The 27,222-nt window shown below is 45.7% G+C and overlaps 1 protein-coding gene across 1 annotated transcript in view; it reads right to left on the bottom strand.

Moving 5' to 3' along the window:
* The window catches only part of DNAH17 (dynein axonemal heavy chain 17), an 8,024,690-nt gene that overhangs the window by 2,306,485 nt on the left and 5,690,983 nt on the right, over nucleotides 1–27,222 (bottom strand). Inside the window, exon 55 of the mRNA XM_069655242.1 lies at nucleotides 8,877–9,038. Within this exon, the coding sequence (XP_069511343.1) occupies nucleotides 8,877–9,038 (162 nt within the window). The remainder of the gene's footprint in view (nucleotides 1–8,876; nucleotides 9,039–27,222) is intronic.

The following is a 27,222-nucleotide window of genomic DNA, read 5'->3' as shown; positions in this document are numbered from 1 at the left end:
CCCAGCCGCGGCAAATTTGTGGCTAGAACATAATAATCTGGCTGACGACAAGGAAGACCCTCCGGGGTCGGAAATGAGATGATCACCCTCACACTAAATTAAGAGATATACCTGCACTTCCACCAGCGAGCTTATACAAGCAGACACCTATGTTATATCAGAGTTCTACTGTAATGATTGCTAGATCGGGCAAGAACTCCGGGAACCACACGAGCATCTGTTGAATGACCCACCCCTCCGGACATTGTGTGGGCAATTTACCCACACGCCTCCCGACCCGGAAGACCAGAAGTGGCCTGGAAGGCTCGGGACCCCCGAGCGTTGCAAGTTCGAAGCAACTGCTGGGGGCATTTCAAAGTTTTGTTCCTCTGTTTAGTTTGTTTTGTTCATCTTCCCCATTCAAAGAAATGGGAGTTACTCAAATTACAAAATCTCCCATGAGTGTGATAGATGCTGTAGGAGGGGATGGACGGGTGGGGGGAGGGCTGGGGATAGGAGTATTTTCGGGAGGAATTGATGGTCCTCGGATTGATCTGGACTCAATCAAAGAGCCCCGACATGTTATCTAACGTCACAATAAAGATGGTGACGTGGAATGTGAGGGGATTGGGAACCTACTTACGCCGGAACAGAGTCAAGTCATACCTGAACAGGGAAAAAGTACAAATAGCAATGCTGCAGGAGACACACTGCACGGCGGACGCCTTGGCCAAACTGGGGGAACACTGGGGAGGACAGGGAGTGGGCACTACATACTCTAAATATGCAAGGGGGGTATACACCTGGATTCACCCCCAGCTCCCATTTCACCTAGATGGGTCAGACATAGATCTTGAGGGTAGGTTTGTCATTCTCTGGGGCCGACTGGAACAAGATGAAGTATGCATAGTGAACTCTTACCTCCCCAATACTAACATCCCAGCACACTTGAACTCCATGTACACTAAGATCGCACCCTATAGACATGGCATTTTTCTTTGGGGGGGAGATTTTAATTGTGTCCATGATGCGAACCTAGATCGATCCCTGCCTCACCCAAAAGGCTCCTCACCGGCAACCACGGCCCTGTCCTTGTTAACAGATAGATTGAGCCTGGCCGACATTTGGAGGGAACGCCATCCGAACTCCCAGGGGTACTCATACTTCTCCTCCCCACACGACCTTTATACGAGGATAGATTACATCTTCATAGGTAAAGAACACCTATCACAAATAGAGGAAGCGCGTTATTTAGGTAGAACCATCTCCGACCACTCCCCACTCCTAATAGAATGGAATCAAACTGGCCCGAGACCCCCTATCCCTATGTGGAGGATGCCGATAGACGCTCTCGGTGACCCTGTGTTCAGGGAGGAACTACATGAATTCATAGATAACTTTGTTGAAAGAAATAAAGGAAGCGTAGACTGCCTGAGTACGGTATGGGACGCTCTCAAAGTAGTGACGAGAGGCGAAATCATCACAAAAGCAGGGGGCATCAGAAGACAATTGAGGGGAGAATTGGTTCAATGGGAACGACAGGTTGAGCAGCTGGAAGCCGCCCCGGTGAGCACTCACCAAAGGGAAGACAACCTGAAGGAACTTAGAGCTAAATGTGCCCTCGCATGGGAAAGACTAGCCAAATTTGACTATGCCGCCAAAACAAACAGAACACACAAAGAGGCTGATAGACCTGGTAGAATGCTGGCCTGGTTATGTAGGAAGGAGCACCCTAAACACACTATTACCAAGCTACAGACTGAAGAAGGGGAAATAGTACAGACCCAGCAGGATATAAACGACACTTTTAGGGGCTTCTACGAACTCCTCTATTCTCATAACGACCAGGTCCCCCGAGAACAAATTATGGACACCCTGGGGGAAATAGAACTCCCCAAAATCTCCCCGGAACAGGCAGCAGTTCTAGATGCAACTATCTCACCAGAAGATATATCTGAGGCAATTAAGTCACTAGCCATGGGTAAAACCCCGGGGAGCGACGGACTGCCCACTGAGTTCTACAGGGCCTATGAGACCTCCCTAACGCCCTTGCTATACGAGGTTTTCCAGGAAGCACATGAGAGGGGGATACTCCCTGATAGTATGAGGGAGACCCTGTTGATTCCAATTATCAAACCCAATAAGCCGGCTGATAGATGTGACTCCTACCGCCCGATAGCCATGCTTAATTATGATGTTAAGATATTGACCACTGTGTTAGCAAACAGACTGGCCAAAATCATAGGGGAGGTGGTGCATGAGGATCAATGTGGCTTCATACCGGGCCGGAACACGTCCATGAATCTACGAAGAGTACAACAGATTATTGCTCAGACAGAGGCTAGCACGGAGACGTATGCACTGTTGTCCCTTGATGCCATTAAGGCGTTCGATTCGGTATTTTGGGAGTGGCTAGTGGCGGTCCTGGTAGACTTCGGCTTTGGCCCGGGGTTTATTACTTGGATCAAGATCCTTTATACCAAACCTAAAGCCAGAGTAAAAACGGGAAAGTACATATCAGAGCCCTGGGATATATGCAGGGGCACCCGGCAGGGATGCCCGCTCTCCCCCATGCTTTATGTATTAGGGCTGGAACCTATTGCGGTTTACTTCCGTAGACAATTTTTTGATGCTGGGATACAACTAGGGGGAGTTGACCATATAATCTCCCTTTACGCTGATGACGTACTGCTATATGTCAGGGACCCACTGAACAACGTACCCACGATGTTAAATGTCCTGGACAACTTTGCAAAGTACTCTGGCATTCAGTTTAGTAGGGCGAAATCTTGCTTATTTCCCCTAGCAGGCCTCAGGGGGAGAGACATAACAGATCTCCCGGAGGTAGGAATACAATGGGAATTGGCCTCATTCAAGTATTTAGGGATACACATATTGCACACCCCTACTCTAATGCATGAGCACAACACGAAGATAGTGGTCCTAGCCCTGAAAAAATCCATACAATTCTGGGCGAAGCTTCCCCTGTCCATGATGGGCAGAGCGGCAATAATAAAAATGATCGTCCTTCCTAGATTTCTCTATGGGTTTCAGAATATTCATTTTTACATTAAAGTGCCCTTTTTCCGCCTGTTAGAAAGAATGATCCGGGACTTTTTGTGGGGAACAGGAAGACGCAAAATAGCACTCTCCACCTTGATGCTGCCGTACGCCCAGGGGGGTATTCAACTCCCAAACCTTGAAAAGTATTATTTGGCGGCACAACTTAGTTTCGTCACCAAATGGCTGGCAGATGAGGTCACATCTGAGACCCCCCTACTACAGACCCTAGTTTCCCCGTTACATTTAAAAGAACTCATCTGGGCCCCCTCCCACTTGATGCGTGGTGCCCCCTTCTTAGCTGCACTGGGACAAAAAATCTGGCGCAGAACAGAGACCCTTACATGCATCAAACATCAGTATGCCCCAGACATACCACTAATCTCTGACCTATGTGGATCCGCTATCGATCTGCAACACCTCAGACACTGGGAAAGAAATGGGATATATTCGTGGGGGGACCTGTTTCTGGACGGAGCCTTCAAAGATTTTAAAACACTCCAGGAAGAAGATGGAGTCCACACGGGCCAGTTTCTGTGGTACCAGAGGTTGAGAACCACAGCACGTACCAAATGGTCGTCATGGCCGGAGGAACCGGAATCAAACCCCCTAATCACGCTTCTTTATACTCTGGGAGAAGGATGGAAACCGGTGTCCCAGATATACGCCCAACTGAGTGACATCCCCAACCCACGGAGTGCCAACTTGAGAGGCAAATGGGAAGCTGACATAGGCCGGGAAATGTCTGACGAAGAATGGGAAAGGGCCTTGTCATTTCCTAAATCTGTCTCCAGAAACCACAGATTCAGACAAATTCAACTTAACCTTCTACATCGAACATACCTGACACCATCCAGGCTAACAAAACTTAACAACAAGTTACCCTCTAACTGCACATGGTGCGGACAGAATAATGCAGACTTGATCCATGTGTTCTGGCAGTGCGCTAAAACGCAATCCTTGTGGACCACCATTCAACAGACAAGCAACAACATGGGAGCGACTGGATACAAGTGGACCCCGGAGGAATGCCTACTGGGCACGTATACCAGGCCGGCCAAACTCAAGCATTTCACCAAACTAATGGACATCATGTGTATATTGGCAAAAAGGGCCATGGCAATGTCCTGGAAGAAGGCAGCAGGGCCCCAACAGAAATGCTGGCACTCTGAGTTGAAACGCTGGGTGCGAGCAGAAACCTCAGCGTGGGAGGAAAGTGTAACTAGATCGACAGATGAATCTAGTTCGTCCTTGGAAGCTTGGAGGGAACTTACAGACTCCTTGTTTTATCCCTCTGATGATAAGCCTCCGTGAATTAACGAGAGCCAACCGCAAAATGGACCTGAGACCATAGTCCGCCAGTTTTTTAAGCTGTTTCCCTCCTTTTCCTTCCCCCTCACTCCAAACCGCCTGGAACTCTTCCCCCCCGGCCCAACTGGCGACACCAACCCAACTCAGCACGCAGAATCACTGGGAGAAAGTTAATGTTTTATGGTTTGTTTGTTACTGTCTTTCCTCATTAACACTCAACATCCTGGTGCCTTGGTATATGTTGTTCTACAAATGTGTTAATTAATAAATGCCAATAAACAAATTTGAAAATAAATAAATCTAGGGACCCCATCTACCTAGCCTCCCGATTATCTCATTTCATGCCTACCCAGTTACTCCGATCAGCCAAGCACACTGTCTATCCATCCCCAGATATAAACAGCAGAAAAACGGTGGTGCAAGTTTCCCAGTCCTTGTTTCCAAACTCTGGAACTCGCTACCATTAGCTATTAGGTCCGAATCCTCTCCTTTATTTAAACAAAAAGCCAAACACTGGTTAATCACCTTACAAGATTAAACTCTTCGCCACCACCACTTGAGTATTACAGTACGATAATCTATTTTGCGTCTGTAGGTTACTCCTCTATGCAGATTGTATATATTGATGTATATTGTGTATACTGAGTATATTATGGAGAGTATATTATGTTTTGTGTTTATAGTGTATAGCTCGCCTTCAAGCCCTTCTACTTCCCTGTAATTCTAATCTACATTTTTGCCTTTGAGCACACACCTCTGCATGATCATATGTAACTTCACTTTCTTTGTAACTCTTCTTATCTGTACCACTGCTTACTTGTACTAAGTCATGCTTCCTGATGCCCTTGGGCCTGGTGCGCTATACAAATAAAATAAATACAAAATACAAAATACATGGCATGGCACACATTGCAGAGCAAACCCTTGGAACATGAATACACCATATTCAAAGGACAAGTGGTTACATGACGGTACTTGTTGAGCATGAGTGTCCAACACGATTCCAAACACATAGGTCATCATCCACCGCTGCAAGTCCAGTAATCCCATGTGCAGGCAAATGTAATCTGCCACAGGCCAGCCCACTCAATCACATAGGGTGTGTACGGGTCAGATGATGCATGTCCTGAAAAATGATGAATGTATACCAATCAGACAATCACATTGCATGTCCCTGTTGCACACAAAGATGACTACCGTGCTAAGTGTATTGATGCTTATTCCTTGCACGTGCAGTGAAGCATCCTAGGCCTCATATTCACATTTAATCCCATTCCGGTGATTCCGGATACCCGCCGCTCACCTGGCTTAGGACCCCTGTGCGGAATCCACAAACTCTGTCAGAGCTGGCATATAACAATGCCCACAGTAGGACCTGCATATGTGTGGAAATGATATTTGGTTTGTTGAAGGCACGGTTCCGGGGCCTGAACCGTACTGGAGGGACAAAGATGTATGCGCCAGAAAAGGTTGGCAAGATTGTACTAACCTGTGCCATGCTGCACAACATCTGCTGCCGTAAGGATGTGCCACTACCCCCTGATGCTGACTGGCAACACCTAGGTGATGGGAGTGAGGATGACCATGTGCACGTTGCCAGGGCTGATGCACACAGGGATGGGGTGAGGGAGTGGAGGTTGGCCAGACAGGCGTCGATTGAGATTTTCTTCTGATTTGGTGGATGGGCACATGTCACGAAGAGCACTAATCACTAAAATAAATAACACTTGTACTCAATCATGAATGTCCACGCTTTCTGTCATGTTCGAACTGGCATTAATTAAATTAGAACTAACCCGCTCCTCCCACCAACTCCCCAGCACATTTACCCCACTCCCCCACCAACTCCCCAGCACACATATCCCCCTCCCCCCACACAGTGCTTATGGGTCCATGTTCCCGGCCCTCAGGCCAACAGTGCATTGTCCATCTAACATGGATGTTGTCGCTTTCCACGTGCTCCGCCTTCAGGTGAGCATTGTTGCAAATGCCACAGTGGCCGACGCCTGAGCTGCTGGTGGAGGAGATCATTTGACTCGCGCATCTGTTCTGCATGCGCAGATTGCACCTCACATAGTTCACATACTCACTGACCAAACCCTGTACGTGTCGCAGTGCATCCCTCTACAACCTTACATGGGCAGCATTGTCGTGCGTCATTGCTTTGGCAGCCCCCCTATTTGCACTGCTAATTGCCTTGATGTGGCAATTGTATTTACCGGCCATGCCCTCTATCCTCATCTGGCGTGCCTCCATCACATTAAGGTGTGCCATGACTGCATTGGCCGGACCTGTTCCTGTGTCCCGTGCATGGCTGCTGTGCCTGGCAGGTCTACGCGGGTTAGTGGGGCTGCTGAACCAAGCAGGTCTATACAGGGTAGTGGGGCTGCTGTGCCTGGACGCTCTACACAGGGTATTGCAGCTGCTGTGCCTGGCAGGTCTATGCAGGGTAGCGGGGCTGCTGTGCCTGGCAGTTCTACACAGGGTAGTCGGGCTGCTGTAGCTTGTGGTGCTGGGCTGTCTGGTGCGGCTGCCATGGATGGAGAGGCTGCCAGCAGGTGACCCATATGAGGGAGTGTCATCATCCCCCACTGGTGTGTGTGCGCGGCAGCAGCAGCGTGCACAGACATGTGAACTGTGGCTGGGACTCTCCACATGCTCGGGGGTCCCTTTGGGGGTGTCCATTTGCTGCACTAGACTGTGTATAGGCGTAATCACTGGTACAGCATGCTGCTCTTCACAGGAGGAGGCACCCTCCTCTGGGATGGTTGCACTTGTGGCAACTTCAACATAATGTGAGCCCCCGGTGGCTTGGGATGGGCTTGTTGAGGCGGCTCTCGTGGCTTGTGGGTGCCGAGGTGGTGAGCCCTTGGTGGCTTGTGGGCACTGAGGTGGTGAGCCCCTGGTGTGGTGGGGTGGGTCCTCAGCCTTCGTGTATTCTGTGGGGCTCTTTGCGGAATGGTGGAGGCGAGTCTGGGCAAATGTCAGGATGGACCTGTCTCCTCATCATCCACAATGCACTTGGATGATGCCTTCGTGCCTGTAGGGGACATAGGGTATGGCATGAATACAGGGTACCTCCAATTATTTTCATGCATTTCAAGGCTTACAGGGTGGCGCGGGTTGTAGATGACAGTTTCAATCATTTGGGCCTGACATGTTTAGTATTCATGATGGTGGTATTACTGGCGCATACTACGTGGGGGGGACACCGTTCGGAATTGTTGGGATAGCTTTTCATGCATATGATGCAAATGTACAGCTTGCATGTCGCAGTCCGTGAGGGGAGGTTGGTACTACACATGGCCACCTGACGTTGCTGTGCCCCCGCCATGGATGTGTGTGCCATGTTGCTTGTATGTGTCCATTGGCTGCCCTACTCAGTATCCCTGGGTTGCCTGGGTGCACTGGTACAAGGGTGCAGTCGTGGGTGGCTGTGGCCGATCACACGCACTGCACCCACTCACAGTGGCCAGCTGTCGGACATTCACACTGGGCATTGAGTGGTGGCCTATTTACAATGTAATTTGCAAGGGGGAGGTGTCTCACCTCCAGCCTCCTGGGTGCCGGTACCTGCCGCCTCTCTTCCCACTCCCTCAATGGATGCCATGTCAATGAGGGTGGTGCACTGCTCCCTCCCCCTATGGGGCCAGCTCTGGTGGTAGTGGCCCTTCACCAGTCGGCATGGTCTCATTCCTGTGCTGTGCCAGGAGGCCCCGGACATGGACCCGCAACTCGTTCAATCTCTTGTGTCAGTCCTCGCCATCCCTGAGACACGGCACACCGCAGTGAGTTTCTGGCTGATGTCTGCCCAGATGTGGTGACACAGCTGTGAGTCTGTCTTTTTTTGTTGGGGACCATAGAGTTCATCCTGGTGGGAAATGACCTCGTCCACCGATATTGAGAGTTCTGGGTCCGAAAACATAGGTTTGCGCACCTTGTCCAGGGCAGACTTGCCCCTCACATGCTCCTGAGACATTTTTTGAGGTTTGTTGGAGTGGATGGCTTCCAGGGGCTCTGATTTTGGATGGAATGTGATTTCCAAAATGGCCGCCACTTTGTTTCCCGTTCTGCCGGTGACAAATTTCCTGCAGCGCTAATTGCGCGAGACAATGGCGGTAACGCAATGTACGCTGAGTTTTCGGATTTTCAGCCACTACTACCGTTGAATGCTATTTGCATTCATGCCCGGACCATGTGCGTGTGCCAGCCAACTTGTGATGGGGCGTTGTTTGTGCCGCAACTCACGGTGTTAACACAAATACTGCTTGGTGGTATATTCGCCCAGATACTGCCAAACTCATCATGAGGCCCTTTATATTTTGGGTACATGTATAAAGAGGAAGTACATCATTATTTTAGTTACAAAACATATTTTCTTGCTTCAGTAACAGCACAATTGAAACACATTGTTAAAAACCTTTACATTATTTCAGTATAGCACAGTCATCCATCTCATGACCAAACAACAAGAAATGGGGTAGAGTAATGTATTAGAATATGAGCATTCAAAAGCAGTCACAAACCTCAATCTCCTCAAGTTCTTCCAGAAAGCGACGACTGACAGACACGAGGGCTTCTTCCGGCCATTCGTGAAACCAATTAATAGCCGTGCAGTTTACAACGGCTGGGAACTTTCTAGCACGAACACGTAGGGTTGCGCCAACCGGGGAGAAGCAAAGAATGATCTAAAACACACAGATCATATTGTTCAACAGTAACTCAAGAAAACTCTTGAGATGTAACAACAGACAAAAAGAGAACAGCAGGAATTTGCAAACTCTAAATTAATGGAAAAATAAAACAAAAGCAGATACACATTTCTTGACAGATGGCATTGCTTTAAGTCAAGTTTGAAGAGCAGCACACAAGACTATTGAATTAACTCGGTGGTTTCCATTATTATTCTATGCAGTTTAGCAATTCTTAAAAAATATGAGACCCTGGAGAGATGTTTTGGCTCTTTATAAGACAGGCCTCTCAGCAGTCTTTCGACTTCCTCTGAATCCTTAACCAAGGCTTAAGCACATGAAAAACATTTTATTTTGTAACAATTTCATCAGTGTTGTGCAGTAGGTGGGTTCCATATTTGAATTGCCAATGATACGTGTTGAAGTTGAAGTTTAAAAAAAAAATGTATTTGGTTTCTGAAAGAAAAAAGAAAACAGCATACACTTGCAGCTCAATCAAATTATACTTTGTTAACCGTGCCCCATCTTTGAACATTTCATTGAAGATGGGAGGGGGGCATTGCAGTCAGTCTTCCAAAATGTATGGAAAACAATAGTAGAACTCTTATATGATGGCAATTATTTGCAGGTTTTAGTGTTGTGCTTTGTGTAAGGATAGACTGTTCTATGAATGATTTTGATGTGCAGATTGAGAATAAATAGACTGGTTGATGAGCATGATTGTTTAGATGGATGCCGATGTTTTGTATAAGGACTTGGGTGGATGTATGGGCGTATATGTGGAAGCAGAAAAGGTGAGTGTGATTATGTGCCAGGAAAGACGGTTGTAGTTTATGAATTAGAGTGATTAGGTGGATGGAGGTATGAATATCAATAGATGTATGAGTGAGATTGATGCATGGGTGAGAATGTGTTGTTAATAGTATGCCATTATATTGATTGGTGGATTAGTGAAATAGCCTTCCCCCATTCCACCATAAATGATTACCCCAAGTCCCCGACCCACTGACCTTGACACCATTGGCAGCCAAGGTGATCACTTGCCATCAGTAGTTTGCTTTATCTGAGATCATTTTTCTTCAGAAAACTGAATCGGGAACAAGAGATTTGAAAGGTGTCACAGAACCCACCCTGCTATCTTTGCATAAAGTGCCTTGAGACCAATATCTTAGTTGGTAGTAGGCTAGTTTGCCTATCATACTCACTAGTAATTTTTTAACAAAACTCAAATATGGCCACCACCCTCATCCATCTCCCAAACCCCTCATACTCCAGTCCTGGTTAGAAATCAGAGTTATCTAAAAGTGGCATAAGGGGAGAATGGATTGGGCATTAGAATCTACCTCTTGTTAATTAAATCCGAAACCGTTGATTTATGCTTAGTCAGGGGTTTATGTTTCATAACTGTGCATCTTCCACACCCTTTACATAGCCGCCCAGTGTTTCTCATTGTACATTTGATATGATTCTGCCAGTACCCTAATCTGTGCTGCCTGAAAGTGTTTTAGTACATGTGGGGATCTCAATCCTCCCTTTCCCTTGGGATGAAGCAAAATCCTTCTGGAAATTCTTGGGTGTCTGTCCACTCCACACAAAAATCATGGAACAATTCTGAATGTATCTGAAAATCTGATAGGGCACCACATCAGGGAGAGTTTGAAACATACAGAGCAATCCCAGTAGAACATTCATCTTTAAGTCACTCGACACATCCAAGAAATGTACAATCACCTCCATCTTGCCAAATCTTTCAGGATTTGACCTAGTACTTTAAGACAATTGGAGTGATAAAGCTAAATGATTCTCAGAGTTATGCTGATACTTAGATATGTGGTCCATTTTGTCAACAAGTGCAATAGTACTTGTATCCCCAACTCCTCCACCACATATGCATTACAAATATATAAATACATGTGTAGGAACTGTCAGGTTCAATATCTCCTACTCGGATAGGTTTTATTTAGAACCGGAGACTCTTGAGAAATTATCAAACTTGACCCTTATGTTTGGAAGTGACTGAAGCCGATCAGCGACCATAAAAAGCATGCTGTCTGCCAAAAAATGCATCATGTGTGGATCCTAAGCCCATACGACTCCGTTGACCAGAACATTATGCCTCAAACTGGCCTTAAAGTGTTTCATAATCAGCAAGAAATGCAAGGGAGATCGGGGCATCATTGCTTGATTCTTTTTACATGAGAAGAACAAATTGCTTATCTCTGGTAATGTTCTTTCTACTGGATGTTCCTCCCATGGATTTCTCATCTTTGATATATCCATATCCTGCTTTGCAATCTCGGAAATCTTTTGACAGCAGCGGCTGCTGTGCGGCACCAAGTCAATGTCCCTCGATGGTTACCATTCTCGCGTCTGGACATGACATTGAGGATAATATAAATAGCACTTACTGCGCCTGTTGCCTCATGATGTTAAAAGCGAGAAGTATATACACAAATTGACACACAGTCAGAAGGGTAAGCTGGAAGGGTGATGAGGAATCCGTGGTAGGAACATCCAGTCGAAAGAACATTACCAGTGGTATGTAATTTGTTCTTCTAATGTATTACATCCTCCCATGGATTCCTCATCTTAGATAGACTGACATAGCAGTTTTGTAGATGGAGAGAGAGAAGTGGACTTTTGCATAATGTTTTCATTGATTGAAAATATGCAGAACCGATCTTCCAAATCAAGCGTCCTGGCCTTGCAGACGGAGTCATCACAAGGTTCACAGTATCCCGGCGGTAATTGTGCCCGATTACTGCCATGCAAATAGTGTTACCGCTACTTGTTCTGGTGCTATTGGCGCCGGATCTGGAGTTGCTGTAAGGTGGTAAATTCCCATTCCTATTGGACCCAATGGGTCTGGGGAACGCTATTAGCACCAGCGTAAATTGCGGGGCGCTAATAGCACCGAAGAACAGGTTACTTACCAACTGTAAAGTTTTTTCGACTGGATGTTCATCCCATGTATTCCTCATTTTATGATAGTTCCATTCATTTTATGATAATCATATCTCCCCAGCTTCACTGCTTCGGAAAAAAAATTATCGGCAGAGGGCAATGTGCACAAGGTCGTGGCGTCGATGTCCCTCGACAGGCTCTGTACCGCATCAACGTCACCATCAGTACAAGTAGCTTGTGCCGTGCCCGTTGGCTTCAGTTACGTTTTTCTGATTGCTTCGTTCTCGTGTTAACAGCGTGCTTCGAATTTTGTTTCAAGAAAGTGTTGTCTTCTTATACTCCTACAACTCCCAAGACGGGGTTAAAAAATGTGTCGATTGTGGGTCTAAAATGTTGATCACTGACCCCCACCGCAATTTGTCTTTGGTGCCTGGGTTCGGACGATCGGACTGGCGACTATGGCTCCTGTCAGTCGATGATGGAGAAAGCTCTTTGTGAGAGAAAAGGTAATCTGGCGATGGGGCGGGAAGCTTCCAAGTCCTCTTCGAAGACCTCTTTGAAGGCCTCTTCTAGAAAACATAAAAAGTCAGTTAGACAATGATATCTCTTACATGGAGATTTTTCCAAATGTTATCACAGGCTTTTTGTTTAAAAAAGATGCATTGGTTGAGGTGCACTAGAAGAAAAGGAACAAAAAATGGGCGAACCCTCTTTTTTAGGGGGCCTGACTCAAGAGGGTAGAGAAGTACAGAGATACGAGAGGGTTGAGTCAAAGGCTTCCCAAGCCAATAGCTTGGTAGGAGGTTACTGGAACCTTGCAAAAAGAGCTAGATTATTACTAGCTCAGAACACAAACAATCACCGTAGAGGAACAATACAATGTAAATTTATTTAACAAAAAGACATTTTTTGAGTTTTTTGTGCCACTATGTGGCATATATGCATACAATAGATCTGCATTATAGTGGGTTAGTAAAACGTAGTGACAGTCTATTTTCTGTGTTGTTTACTTTCACAACACATTAACTTTGTCGACACTTGAGTATGTGTTTCTGGTTCGGTAGATAGGTGAAAAAAGGCAGTGGCTGATAGAATTGGAGCAGCGCTGCACAGGATACCGAACTGTCTTCAGGACTTGGAGGTCGATTTCAGACTGGGTGAATAAGTGGGGCGTCATCCTAGTGTAAAAGAGGCTATGTTAAAACAGTGAATCTAGATTACGTACATTGGTGAGAAAAAGCAAGGCAAGGGACCTACCATATGAATGTTGATTAGCGCCATGGCTGTGGTCTGAGTAAAAAGCAGCTGCTGGAATTGCGGCTGTAGGGGTCGATCTGCAGATGTCAGAGGCCCTGATCTAAGTCAAAAGGGAGTCGAAATTGACTGGTAAGAATTAATCTATGCAGGGGCCGTGACTGTACAAATGGTTTTATCGAGCTAGTGTACAGTGGACGGCCAAGACTAGGTGTCTAAAGTGAAGAAACATTCATGACTGATTCTCCAAAGTTAAAATGAGGCAAGCGGTGGATTGATACAAAAACGCAAAAATTGCGAGTCCGTTATATAGTGTTGTTTTAAATGTGCCGGAAGTCGGTTATGAGTGATCCAGAGATCTAGACAACAAGGGTGAATTTAAGGCGGAACCTACGGTAATTGCGAAAGGTGGTGCACACAATGCGAGGGGAGAGAGCTGTGCCAAGAGACTTACCCGTGTCCCAGTCGGGAAAAGAGCTGTGTCACTGTCGTCGGGTTTGCCTGACTGACTGCGCATGTCTGTAGTTAAAACGAGGCCGTAGTGCTTTCAGGCACTGCGCATGCGTCTGGGAGTAGTGTACGTGGTGGGCGCGGTCGTAATCAGTGCGTAGTTTCGCGCATGCTTGTTGGTCATGTTTGGTAGTGGACACAATTGAAACATGGAAATGCATAATCTTTTTTCCTTGAGACATCAAACAAGGAGATCGAGTTACCTACATGCAAGCGGAATTATTTATAACAATAGAGTCAATAAGTACTTGTATTGTTATGATGCCAACAATGTAGGGTTTCATATCTAGGCATATGTTACAGTGTAAAGCAGAGAAACATTACGGCACTCTATAACATAGTGCCTCCGAATGCATTTACAGATATAAACAGTATGCTATTGCTGTGTCTTTTCTTTGTAGACAGGTGACCTTGAAAAATGTTCTGTTATATTAAACTTCGTAAATTCGAAAAATTTTTGGGCAGCTGAAGGGAGCGTACTCCACTGGATAGAGGAGACAAGTGGGTGTATGGGTAATCATGGCGTGGTTAAAGCTCAATGAAGGGAGCAATGGGATGTGACTTCACTTATTGAAGAACAAGTTCCATTCAATAGAAATATTGAGACCCTGTCTCACAGAATCCAGGCGATAAATCCATTTTTGCTCAAGTTTACGTAGGGCAAGGTCCCTGTTGCCTCCGCGGGAAGGGTTGCCTACTGTTTGCAATATTGCCCAGAAGATGTCGTTATGGGTGTGATTCATCTTCTTGAAGTGTGCCACTAGTGGTTTATCTTCTATTTGGTTTCGCACACAGGAACGGTGTTCGCAGATCCTTTGTCGAATTTCTCTCTTGGATTTGCCTATGTAGATAAGGTCACAGGGGCATTTGATGATGTATACGCACCATTTTGTTTTACAGTTGGTGAACGAGTTGAAGGTCCACTGGTTTCCTTTCAGATCAATGGTCTTGAGGTTGGCCGTGAGGTTACAGACGGAGCAGTTGCCGCATTTGAAATGGCCTATCACAGGCGGGAGGTTCCACAGTGTGGTTTGAGTACTGTTGGGAGCATCCACTTCTGTGTACGTGTGTACAAGTCGGTCTTTCAGGTTGCGACTCCGTTTGAAGGCGAATCTTGGTTTTTCTGGTTTAAAAGATTCTGTCTGTAGTATGTCCCAGTTTTTTAGGACTGCCTTTTTGATTGAGTTACTCAAGGGGGTAAAAGTGGTGACGCAGGTCATTTTAGAGTTGGATTGATCTCTGGTGGTGGGAGTAAGGCAAGTCTCCCGATTGGTGTATTTGACTCTTTTTCTGGCCTGACGGATGATATGGCTAGGATATCCCCGTTCTTTTAGACGGGTAGCAAGTTCTTTGCTCTTGGATTCGTATTCCGTTAGTGTGGAGCAGTTACGTCTGATACGTAAGAATTGGCCATAGGGTAAGTTGGTTTTCAACCCTAGAGGGTGGAAGCTGGAATATTCTAGTAGAGTATTTTTAGATGTGGGTTTGCGGTATAGAGAGGTGCTGAGGGAGTTGTTTAGGTTCTTGGATATTGCTAGGTCCAAAAAAGGAATTTGGTTTGTACTGTATTCCATGGTGAATTTGATGCATTCATGTTGTGAGTTTAGCCAAAGCAGGAACGTGTGGAGATTTGCTTCGGTCCCTTTCCAAATCATGAACACATCATCAATGTATCTTAGCCAACAGCCGATTGATTCATTAAAGGTGTTGTGTTTATTATAGATGGAGTTTTTTTCAAAAGTGTCCATGAACAAATTTGCCACATCTGGGGCAAAAGTGGCTCCCATGCTGGTCCCATGGCATTGTTGGTAAAAAGATTGTTTAAAAATGAAGTAATTTTCCGTTAGAGCTAATCGGGTACACTCAAGGAGAAAAGCGGTGGGGGGTTCACTTGTTCGCCTCTCGTCTAAGTAGGTTTTAAGAACTTGTAGGCATTCAATTTGAGGGATGCTTGTATAAAGTGATTCTACGTCCAGGGTAACTAGTAAATCCCCTTGTTCGGTTTGTAATGTGTCCAGTTTTTTTATCATAGACGTAGTGTCTTGGACATAGGAGGGCATTTTACTGATGAAAGGCCTTAGGAAGTGATCCACGTAGATTGATAAGGGCTCTAGGACTGATCCGATGCCGGCTACGATAGGTCTCCCAGGTGGATTGGTTGTGTTTTTGTGGATTTTTGGGAGCAGATAGAATGCTGGAATAATCGGATGGTTGTTGACCAGGAAAGCTTTCTCGTCCTCGTCGATCCACCCTTCGTCGTATGCGTGACACATCAGGCTGGTGACTTCGGAAAGGATCCTAGATGTGGGGTTCAGCGGTATTGGTCTGTAGAACTTGGTATTCGATAGTTGTCTTATTACTTCAGTATCGTATAGGGTATTACTCCAGAGAACGATACCGCCGCCTTTGTCTGCTGGTTTGATGAGGAAATTTTTATTGTTTTCTAATGATTTTAGGGCCAGCCTTTGTTGGGCCGAGAGGTTATTTTTGAAATGTGTTTGTTTGTCGAAGAGGTTCCGCATTTCTAAAAGGATGCGATTCTCAAAAGATAGGATCTCTGGACATATCATAGAGGAGAGAGGGGTGAAAGTAGATGGTGGTTTAAGGCCTGTTGATTTTGGCGGTTCCTTTACAGGGCTATCTCTGAAGAAGTAACGTAAACGGATGGTGCGAAAGAATTTACGTAATTCCACCTCGGTGTTGAACATGTCAGCTCGGGAGCTGGGAATAAAGCTAAGGCCTTTGCTGAGGACATTGATTTCGTGTGAGGACAGGATGTGATCACTGAGATTAAAGATTGGGATCACCATGTTTGTTGTGCGCGTGGGGTCCAGTTCCGTGTGCGCATGGGGTGTTGACCTTGGTATCGGGGTCTGCCCCGTTGTCCCCTCCCTTGAAAACTTGAAGATTGTTGGGGATTCTCAGCTCCTGTGGTAGTTGAATCTGAATCGCTGCTGTTGGAGCTATTAGAGAAGGTGACAAATTTATTCCTTTGTTGTCTCCGTGGGTTTTGTCTGTTATTTGATGCCTATGAGTTCAGCTGGTTGTAGAAGCCTGGGACTAAATAAGGATAGGTTTTTTCCTCTTTGTAGTTTTTTATGCCGTTTTGTAGTTTCCACAGCTTTTTGTCAATTGTGAATTTTTGAAATTTCTTTATTTCCTCTTCTATCTTGTCCAGGTGTGTCTTAATCTCTGGTATTACAGAATCATTTTTAATTTTGTCCTCAAGGGTTTTGAGTTCTTCGTTTTGTTTCTTAGTTTCCTCGTCGGCTGTTTCAATTACTAAGATGACCCAATCACGGGAGCATTTGTTGCCGACGCCACTAAACTTGGTCATAAACCTGGGGTTGTCGAGGAACACCCGAGGTATGTTCTTTACTTGTAGGCCTTCGGGGATCACGCCAGCTTTTAGATACTCTAACATGAGTTGACCATGTGACTCTGTGCGGGTGAGTTTCTTCTTTTTTTGTAGTAGGGTGTCCAACTCATTTAGTGCCGGATCTTTCACCGGTGCCGCTGGTGTGGTGGTTACACCGAGTAGCGAAGGGGTGTCTAGAAGTTTTTTGTACAGATCATCGGAGAAACTGACAATATTTACTTTCTCCATTTAATGTTTGTCAAATGAATGATGCCCAACAACCAAGGGTTGTCCGAAAGGAAAGGAACAAAAAATGGGCGAACCCTCTTTTTTAGGGGGCCTGACTCAAGAGGGTAGAGAAGTACAGAGATACGAGAGGGTTGAGTCAAAGGCTTCCCAAGCCAATAGCTTGGTAGGAGGTTACTGGAACCTTGCAAAAAGAGCTAGATTATTACTAGCTCAGAACACAAACAATCACCGTAGAGGAACAATACAATGTAAATTTATTTAACAAAAAGACATTTTTTGAGTTTTTTGTGCCACTATGTGGCATATATGCATACAATAGATCTGCATTATAGTGGGTTAGTAAAACGTAGTGACAGTCTATTTTCTGTGTTGTTTACTTTCACAACACATTAACTTTGTCGACACTTGAGTATGTGTTTCTGGTTCGGTAGATAGGTGAAAAAAGGCAGTGGCTGATAGAATTGGAGCAGCGCTGCACAGGATACCGAACTGTCTTCAGGACTTGGAGGTCGATTTCAGACTGGGTGAATAAGTGGGGCGTCATCCTAGTGTAAAAGAGGCTATGTTAAAACGGTGAATCTAGATTACGTACATTGGTGAGAAAAAGCAAGGCAAGGGACCTACCATATGAATGTTGATTAGCGCCATGGCTGTGGTCTGAGTAAAAAGCAGCTGCTGGAATTGCGGCTGTAGGGGTCGATCTGCAGATGTCAGAGGCCCTGATCTAAGTCAAAAGGGAGTCGAAATTGACTGGTAAGAATTAATCTATGCAGGGGCCGTGACTGTACAAATGGTTTTATCGAGCTAGTGTACAGTGGACGGCCAAGACTAGGTGTCTAAAGTGAAGAAACATTCATGACTGATTCTCCAAAGTTAAAATGAGGCAAGCGGTGGATTGATACAAAAACGCAAAAATTGCGAGTCCGTTATATAGTGTTGTTTTAAATGTGCCGGAAGTCGGTTATGAGTGATCCAGAGATCTAGACAACAAGGGTGAATTTAAGGCGGAACCTACGGTAATTGCGAAAGGTGGTGCACACAATGCGAGGGGAGAGAGCTGTGCCAAGAGACTTACCCGTGTCCCAGTCGGGAAAAGAGCTGTGTCACTGTCGTCGGGTTTGCCTGACTGACTGCGCATTCTGTAGTTAAAACGAGGCCGTAGTGCTTTCAGGCACTGCGCATGCGTCTGGGAGTAGTGTACGTGGTGGGCGCGGTCGTAATCAGTGCGTAGTTTCGCGCATGCTTGTTGGTCATGTTTGGTAGTGGACACAATTGAAACATGGAAATGCATAATCTTTTTTCCTTGAGACATCAAACAAGGAGATCGAGTTACCTACATGCAAGCGGAATTATTTATAACAATAGAGTCAATAAGTACTTGTATTGTTATGATGCCAACAATGTAGGGTTTCATATCCAGGGCCGTCACGAGGGGGGTGCAGGGGGGGCAAACTGCCCCGGGCCTCGCGCTTGCTGGGGGCCTCGCGGCCCCCTCTTCTAAGTGGAAGGCAACACAGTCTCCCGTGTCCTTTATTCACACGGGGGACTGTGCTGCCCCTGCAATGATTTTGCTGTTTCTTGTGAAGCCGTTTGGCTCCGCAACAAACAGCAAAATAATGGGAGACAGCAGGGCTCAGAAGTGAGCTCTGCTGCCTCCCGTCATTCAGCTGAAAACGTGGACCCTCTGACTGACAAGAGAGGACTCCTCTCCTGTCAGTCAGTGTGTTCACGTTGCTCAGCGTGACCACACTGACTGACAGGAGAGGAATTCTCTCTTGTCAGTCAGGGTGTTCATGTTGTCAGTGTGACCACGCTGACTGATGGGAGAGGAGTTCTCTCTTGTCAGTCAGTGTGTTCATGTTGTCAGTGCACACTGACTGATGGGAGAGGACTCCTCTCCTGTCAGTCAGTATGTTCATGTCAGCGTGATCATGCTGACTGACAGGAGAGGAGTTCTCTCTTGTCAGTCAGTATGTTCATGTTGTCAGTGTGACCACGCTGACTGATGGGAGAGGAGTTCTCTCTTGTCAGTCAGTGTGTTCATGTTGTCAGTGTGACCACACTGACTGATGGGAGAGGACTCCTCTCCTGTCAGTCAGTATGTTCATGTCAGCGTGATCATGCTGACTGACAGGAGAGGAGTTCTCTCTTGTCAGTCAGTGTGTTCAAGTTGCTCAGCATGACCACGCTGACTGACAGGAGAGGAGTTTTCTCTTGTCAGTCAGTGTGTTCATGTTGTCAGTGTGACCACGCTGACTGATGGGAGAGGAGTTATCTCTCGTCAGTCAGTGTTCACGTTGCTCAGCATGACCATGCTGACTGACAGGAGAGGAGTTCTCTCTTGTCAGTCAGTGTGTTATGTTGTCGGTGTGACCACACTGACTGATGGGAGCGGAGTTCTCTCTTGTCAGTCAGTGTGTTCACGTTGCTCAGCATGACCACGCTGACTGACAGGAGAGTTCTCTTGTCAGTCAGTGTGTTCATCTTGATTAGAGAGGACTCCTCGCTTGTCAATCAGTGTGTTCACGTTGCTCAGCGTGACCACGCTGACTGATGGGAGAGGAGTTCTCTCTTGTCAGTCAGTGTGTTCACGTTGCTCAGCGTGACCACGCTGCCTGATGGGAGAGGAGTTCTCTATTGTCAGTCAGTGTGTTCACATTGCTCAGCGTGACCCCGCTGACTGATGGGAGAGGAGTTCTCTCTTGTCAGGCAGCATGTCTACGTGTCGGCTGCGTGGATGCTTTTTAAGGGTGCATGGAGGTAACGTAAGTGTTTTTTATTTTAAATTAAAAGTGTGTATGTGTATTTAAATTAGATTAGTATGTATATGTGTATGTATGAATGCATGCGTGCATGTTGATGTTTGTGTCAATGCTGTGTTTGGTTTTATGTATACATGCATGTATGGAGTTGTGTAACTGGTGGTTGAATGCATGGGTGAAAGTGTTTTTTGTGAGTGTGTGTTCAGCACCACCCCTAAATGTAGCGACCCTGGGGGCCACTTCATTAAGGGGTGGGCTCATGGCATCAGAGGTGCACCTAGGCTAAAATGTCAGGGGGGAAAGGGGACTAATACTTCAAATGTTGGGAGAGGTGCTAACGTCAGTAGCTGTGAGGAAGGGGCAAACTTCCTTGTGTGGGGGCACCTAAAATCTTTCCACTTTTCGAATGAGACTATTCTGGTGAAGCTTCAATGTTACAAGCAGCTACCTCTTGCCTTCATTTCTGAAACATCACACTTAAGGACTGCTGTGAGAATGAGATGTCTCATGTCACCACTTCCCTTCTAATCACTCCCCTAGCATGCAAGTGCTAACCCCACATCACGATTTCAATTACCTAAAAGTGTATGGATATGAATGCAGGTGCTAACAGTGAAATGACTTCTCATGGCCATGCTTATCCCTATGGCATTCTCACCCAGTCCCTGTCCTCCCCACCCAAAACAACTCCTCACTGGAACTCTTTGGGCTAGCTTTAAACATGGCTAGCCATCAAACTTTGCCCTCAATGTGCCTGCAAGTGTTTCCTCAAAGGAGTCTTCTAAGAGTTCTTGACTTCATTGGAGTTGTAAACACGTAACTGGTGTAATAAAAATGTCTTAATCAGGTCTGCCTTTGGCCACTCAATTTAAAAACACCCTGCATGTCTTTCGCTGAAAGTCTTTTAAAAATAAGCATTGGCAAAGCCAACAGTTTTGGCTTATGTATAAGTATTAGGCATTTACGAGGCACTGCTATTAGCTGCTCAAGTACTCAAACCATTTTGCACTGGCACTATCAATGGCCAGCTAATACCAATACAGAAGTGCCTTTGCCATGCCTACACAAATGCCCAAACTGTTAGCATTGCCAGTGCTCTTTTTGCTTTACCCTTGATGCACAGGACTATGCATCAAGGTTAAAGCAAACATACTACTTGGCTAAAATGGCCCACTTTGAATGTAGGCCAATCTAGCCAGTAATAACACTTATGGTACACAGTCAGCCTGGATATACTTTCTGTGGCATGGCATTTTTACTGGTTGGGAATCCGTACATGGTAATAATGGCAAATATTGATGCAGCCTGCTTCAACATAATTAGAACAACCAGCATGAATATATGTTTATACTAGCATATCCCGTGTGGAAAGGCGGCATGAAATGTATTGGAAAATGTTCCTATGCACAATTTGTGATTTGCAACTATTGGGAATTTCCATGTGCTTCCATACAAAACCAATTGCAAACTGTGTGGATTTCTACCCAATTTTGCAAAGAAAGTGCTATAAAATGCATACTTTTAACCCAATGTTTCAAACATTTTCTTGGGAGTGAGAACCCCCCCCCCCCAAGCCACCCTTTGGTTTGGGCTTCCTCACTGTGCTCTGTTGATCCTGACTAATTGGAACAAACATTTAAGCCTCTTAAGTTCAGAAATGTACCAGCCTCCACTGTACATCATTTGTCACTGTGTATTATGTGTGTTTAATGCGCAAACAGGGGCAGGGTGCTCCTTAATTATATGATATGGCATTTATAACGTGCCTGTACGCAAGTGTTTCTAGGCGCGACAAGGCAAGGAGGGAGAAACAAAAGAGTAGGACAAAACACAGATCTTACTAGGCCTTGTGTCATTCAGATCGTACAAGAGCAGGGAATGGGGAGGGGAGAAGTGCCGAGGGTGGGGTAGGATGCAGAAGTGCAGGAACAAAGTAGAAACAAGAGTGCAGCCAACTGGTGGCAAGTGTGAGTACTCATAAGTGTAGCCGACGGGTGGACAATACGAGCAAGAGCGGGGACTGTAGGGTTACAGATACAGACCACAAGTGCAGGGGAGCCAAGAGGCAGTGCGGGATTGCAATAGGACGTACAGGCAGGGACCTGGGCCCGAATTCAGAGCTTGACCAGGTGACCAGTGCATGGATCAGGCAGGTGATCAGCAAGGGAGAGGAAGAAAGAAGGCAGAAGCAAATAAACAGGTCTTGAGGTGCTTCTGGAACCGGAGATGGTGCTCCTCGTTTTTAGCGAGGCAGAGAGGCTGTTTCCAGAGGGAGGCCCCAGCCGAAGAAAGAGATCTGCCCTCAACTCTTTGCTTGGAAAAGTGATTGACCCTCAGAGAATTGGAGGTGGCGCAGTGGAGAGCTCATGCCATCTTATATATATTTATTCATATGATAAAAAAGTTAGTCTGGCATGAACCTTTCTTCAGTAGAGAAAGTAGTAATAAACCATATTTGGGATCCTGCACACAAACTCAAGGGTAGATTTCTCAAGTCTCCTGTGTGCGGATATGCCGCCGCTGGCCGAGTGCAAAAAACTGTAAGGGGGCCTCACCAAATGTTTTGCCCCGGGCCTCACCACATCTTCTGACAGCCCTGTTCATATCTAGGCATATGTTACAGTGTAAAGCAGAGAAACATTACGGCACTCTATAACATAGTGCCTCCGAATGCATTTACAGATATAAACAGTATGCTATTGCTGTGTCTTTTCTTTGTAGACAGGTGACCTTGAAAAATGTTCTGTTATATTAAACTTCGTAAATTCGAAAAATTTTTGGGCAGCTGAAGGGAGCGTACTCCACTGGATAGAGGAGACAAGTGGGTGTATGGGTAATCATGGCGTGGTTAAAGCTCAATGAAGGGAGCAATGGGATGTGACTTCACTTATTGAAGAACAAGTTCCATTCAATAGAAATATTGAGACCCTGTCTCACAGAATCCAGGCGATAAATCCATTTTTGCTCAAGTTTACGTAGGGCAAGGTCCCTGTTGCCTCCGCGGGAAGGGTTGCCTACTGTTTGCAATATTGCCCAGAAGATGTCGTTATGGGTGTGATTCATCTTCTTGAAGTGTGCCACTAGTGGTTTATCTTCTATTTGGTTTCGCACACAGGAACGGTGTTCGCAGATCCTTTGTCGAATTTCTCTCTTGGATTTGCCTATGTAGATAAGGTCACAGGGGCATTTGATGATGTATACGCACCATTTTGTTTTACAGTTGGTGAACGAGTTGAAGGTCCACTGGTTTCCTTTCAGATCGATGGTCTTGAGGTTGGCCGTGAGGTTACAGACGGAGCAGTTGCCGCATTTGAAATGGCCTATCACAGGCGGGAGGTTCCACAGTGTGGTTTGAGTACTGTTGGGAGCATCCACTTCTGTGTACGTGTGTACAAGTCGGTCTTTCAGGTTGCGACTCCGTTTGAAGGCGAATCTTGGTTTTTCTGGTTTAAAAGATTCTGTCTGTAGTATGTCCCAGTTTTTTAGGACTGCCTTTTTGATTGAGTTACTCAAGGGGGTAAAAGTGGTGACGCAGGTCATTTTAGAGTTGGATTGATCTCTGGTGGTGGGAGTAAGGCAAGTCTCCCGATTGGTGTATTTGACTCTTTTTCTGGCCTGACGGATGATATGGCTAGGATATCCCCGTTCTTTTAGACGGGTAGCAAGTTCTTTGCTCTTGGATTCGTATTCCGTTAGTGTGGAGCAGTTACGTCTGATACGTAAGAATTGGCCATAGGGTAAGTTGGTTTTCAACCCTAGAGGGTGGAAGCTGGAATATTCTAGTGGAGTATTTTTAGATGTGGGTTTGCGGTATAGAGAGGTGCTGAGGGAGTTGTTTAGGTTCTTGGATATTGCTAGGTCCAAAAAAGGAATTTGGTTTGTACTGTATTCCATGGTGAATTTGATGCATTCATGTTGTGAGTTTAGCCAAAGCAGGAACGCGTGGAGATTTTCTTCGGTCCCTTTCCAAATCATGAACACATCATCAATGTATCTTAGCCAACAGCCGATTGATTCATTAAAGGTGTTGTGTTTATTATAGATGGAGTTTTTTTCAAAAGTGTCCATGAACAAATTTGCCACATCTGGGGCAAAAGTGGCTCCCATGCTGGTCCCATGGCATTGTTGGTAAAAAGATTGTTTAAAAATGAAGTAATTTTCCGTTAGAGCTAATCGGGTACACTCAAGGAGAAAAGCGGTGGGGGGTTCACTTGTTCGCCTCTCGTCTAAGTAGGTTTTAAGAACTTGCAGGCATTCAATTTGAGGGATGCTTGTATAAAGTGATTCTACGTCCAGGGTAACTAGTAAATCCCCTTGTTCGGTTTGTAATGTGTCCAGTTTTTTTATCATAGACGTAGTGTCTTGGACATAGGAGGGCATTTTACTGATGAAAGGCCTTAGGAAGTGATCCACGTAGATTGATAAGGGCTCTAGGACTGATCCGATGCCGGCTACGATAGGTCTCCCAGGTGGATTGGTTGTGTTTTTGTGGATTTTTGGGAGCAGATAGAATGCTGGAATAATCGGATGGTTGTTGACCAGGAAAGCTTTCTCGTCCTCGTCGATCCACCCTTCGTCGTATGCGTGACACATCAGGCTGGTGACTTCGGAAAGGATCCTAGATGTGGGGTTCAGCGGTATTGGTCTGTAGAACTTGGTATTCGATAGTTGTCTTATTACTTCAGTATCGTATAGGGTATTACTCCAGAGAACGATACCGCCGCCTTTGTCTGCTGGTTTGATGAGGACATTTTTATTGTTTTCTAATGATTTTAGGGCCAGCCTTTGTTGGGCCGAGAGGTTATTTTTGAAATGTGTTTGTTTGTCGAAGAGGTTCCGCATTTCTAAAAGGATGCGATTCTCAAAAGATAGGATCTCTGGACATATCATAGAGGAGAGAGGGGTGAAAGTAGATGGTGGTTTAAGGCCTGTTGATTTTGGCGGTTCTTTTACAGGGCTATCTCTGAAGAAGTAACGTAAACGGATGGTGCGAAAGAATTTACGTAATTCCACCTCGGTGTTGAACATGTCAGCTCGGGAGCTGGGAATAAAGCTAAGGCCTTTGCTGAGGACATTGATTTCATGTGAGGACAGGATGTGATCACTGAGATTAAAGATTGGGATCACCATGTTTGTTGTGCGCGTGGGGTCCAGTTCCGTGTGCGCATGGGGTGTTGACCTTGGTATCGGGGTCTGCCCCGTTGTCCCCTCCCTTGAAAACTTGAAGATTGTTGGGGATTCTCAGCTCCTGTGGTAGTTGAATCTGAATCGCTGCTGTTGGAGCTATTAGAGAAGGTGACAAATTTATTCCTTTGTTGTCTCCGTGGGTTTTGTCTGTTATTTGATGCCTGTGAGTTCAGCTGGTTGTAGAAGCCTGGGACTAAATAAGGATAGGTTTTTTCCTCTTTGTAGTTTTTTATGTCGTTTTGTAGTTTCCACAGCTTTTTGTCAATTGTGAATTTTTGAAATTTCTTTATTTCCTCTTCTATCTTGTCCAGGTGTGTCTTAATCTCTGGTATTACAGAATCATTTTTAATTTTGTCCTCAAGGGTTTTGAGTTCTTCGTTTTGTTTCTTAGTTTCCTCGTCGGCTGTTTCAATTACTAAGATGACCCAATCACGGGAGCATTTGTTGCCGACGCCACTAAACTTGGTCATAAACCTGGGGTTGTCGAGGAACACCCGAGGTATGTTCTTTACTTGTAGGCCTTCGGGGATCACGCCAGCTTTTAGATACTCTAACATGAGTTGACCATGTGACTCTGTGCGGGTGAGTTTCTTCTTTTTTTGTAGTAGGGTGTCCAACTCATTTAGTGCCGGATCTTTCACCGGTGCCGCTGGTGTGGTGGTTACACCGAGTAGCGAAGGGGTGTCTAGAAGTTTTTTGTACAGATCATCGGAGAAACTGACAATATTTACTTTCTCCATTTAATGTTTGTCAAATGAATGATGCCCAAAAACCAAGGGTTGTCCGAAAGGAAAGGAACAAAAAATGGGCGAACCCTCTTTTTTAGGGGGCCTGACTCAAGAGGGTAGAGAAGTACAGAGATACGAGAGGGTTGAGTCAAAGGCTTCCCAAGCCAATAGCTTGGTAGGAGGTTACTGGAACCTTGCAAAAAGAGCTAGATTATTACTAGCTCAGAACACAAACAATCACCGTAGAGGAACAATACAATGTAAATTTATTTAACAAAAAGACATTTTTTGAGTTTTTTGTGCCACTATGTGGCATATATGCATACAATAGATCTGCATTATAGTGGGTTAGTAAAACGTAGTGACAGTCTATTTTCTGTGTTGTTTACTTTCACAACACATTAACTTTGTCGACACTTGAGTATGTGTTTCTGGTTCGGTAGATAGGTGAAAAAAGGCAGTGGCTGATAGAATTGGAGCAGCGCTGCACAGGATACCGAACTGTCTTCAGGACTTGGAGGTCGATTTCAGACTGGGTGAATAAGTGGGGCGTCATCCTAGTGTAAAAGAGGCTATGTTAAAACGCTGAATCTAGATTACGTACATTGGTGAGAAAAAGCAAGGCAAGGGACCTACCATATGAATGTTGATTAGCGCCATGGCTGTGGTTTGAGTAAAAAGCAGCTGCTGGAATTGCGGCTGTAGGGGTCGATCTGCAGATGTCAGAGGCCCTGATCTAAGTCAAAAGGGAGTCGAAATTGACTGGTAAGAATTAATCTATGCAGAGGCCGTGACTGTACAAATGGTTTTATCGAGCTAGTGTACAGTGGACGGCCAAGACTAGGTGTCTAAAGTGAAGAAACATTCATGACTGATTCTCCAAAGTTAAAATGAGGCAAGCGGTGGATTGATACAAAAACGCAAAAATTGCGAGTCCGTTATATAGTGTTGTTTTAAATGTGCCGGAAGTCGGTTATGAGTGATCCAGAGATCTAGACAACAAGGGTGAATTTAAGGCGGAACCTACGGTAATTGCGAAAGGTGGTGCACACAATGCGAGGGGAGAGAGCTGTGCCAAGAGACTTACCCGTGTCCCAGTCGGAAAAAGAGCTGTGTCACTGTCGTCGGGTTTGCCTGACTGACTGCGCATGTCTGTAGTTAAAACGAGGCCGTAGTGCTTTCAGGCACTGCGCATGCGTCTGGGAGTAGTGTACGTGGTGGGCGCGGTC

This window comes from Ambystoma mexicanum, chromosome 3q (assembly GCF_040938575.1).
Source record: "Ambystoma mexicanum isolate Mex_15411 chromosome 3q, UKY_AmexF1_1, whole genome shotgun sequence".
Lineage (NCBI taxonomy): Eukaryota > Metazoa > Chordata > Amphibia > Caudata > Ambystomatidae > Ambystoma > Ambystoma mexicanum.
This window is presented reverse-complemented; position numbering and strand designations above follow the sequence as displayed.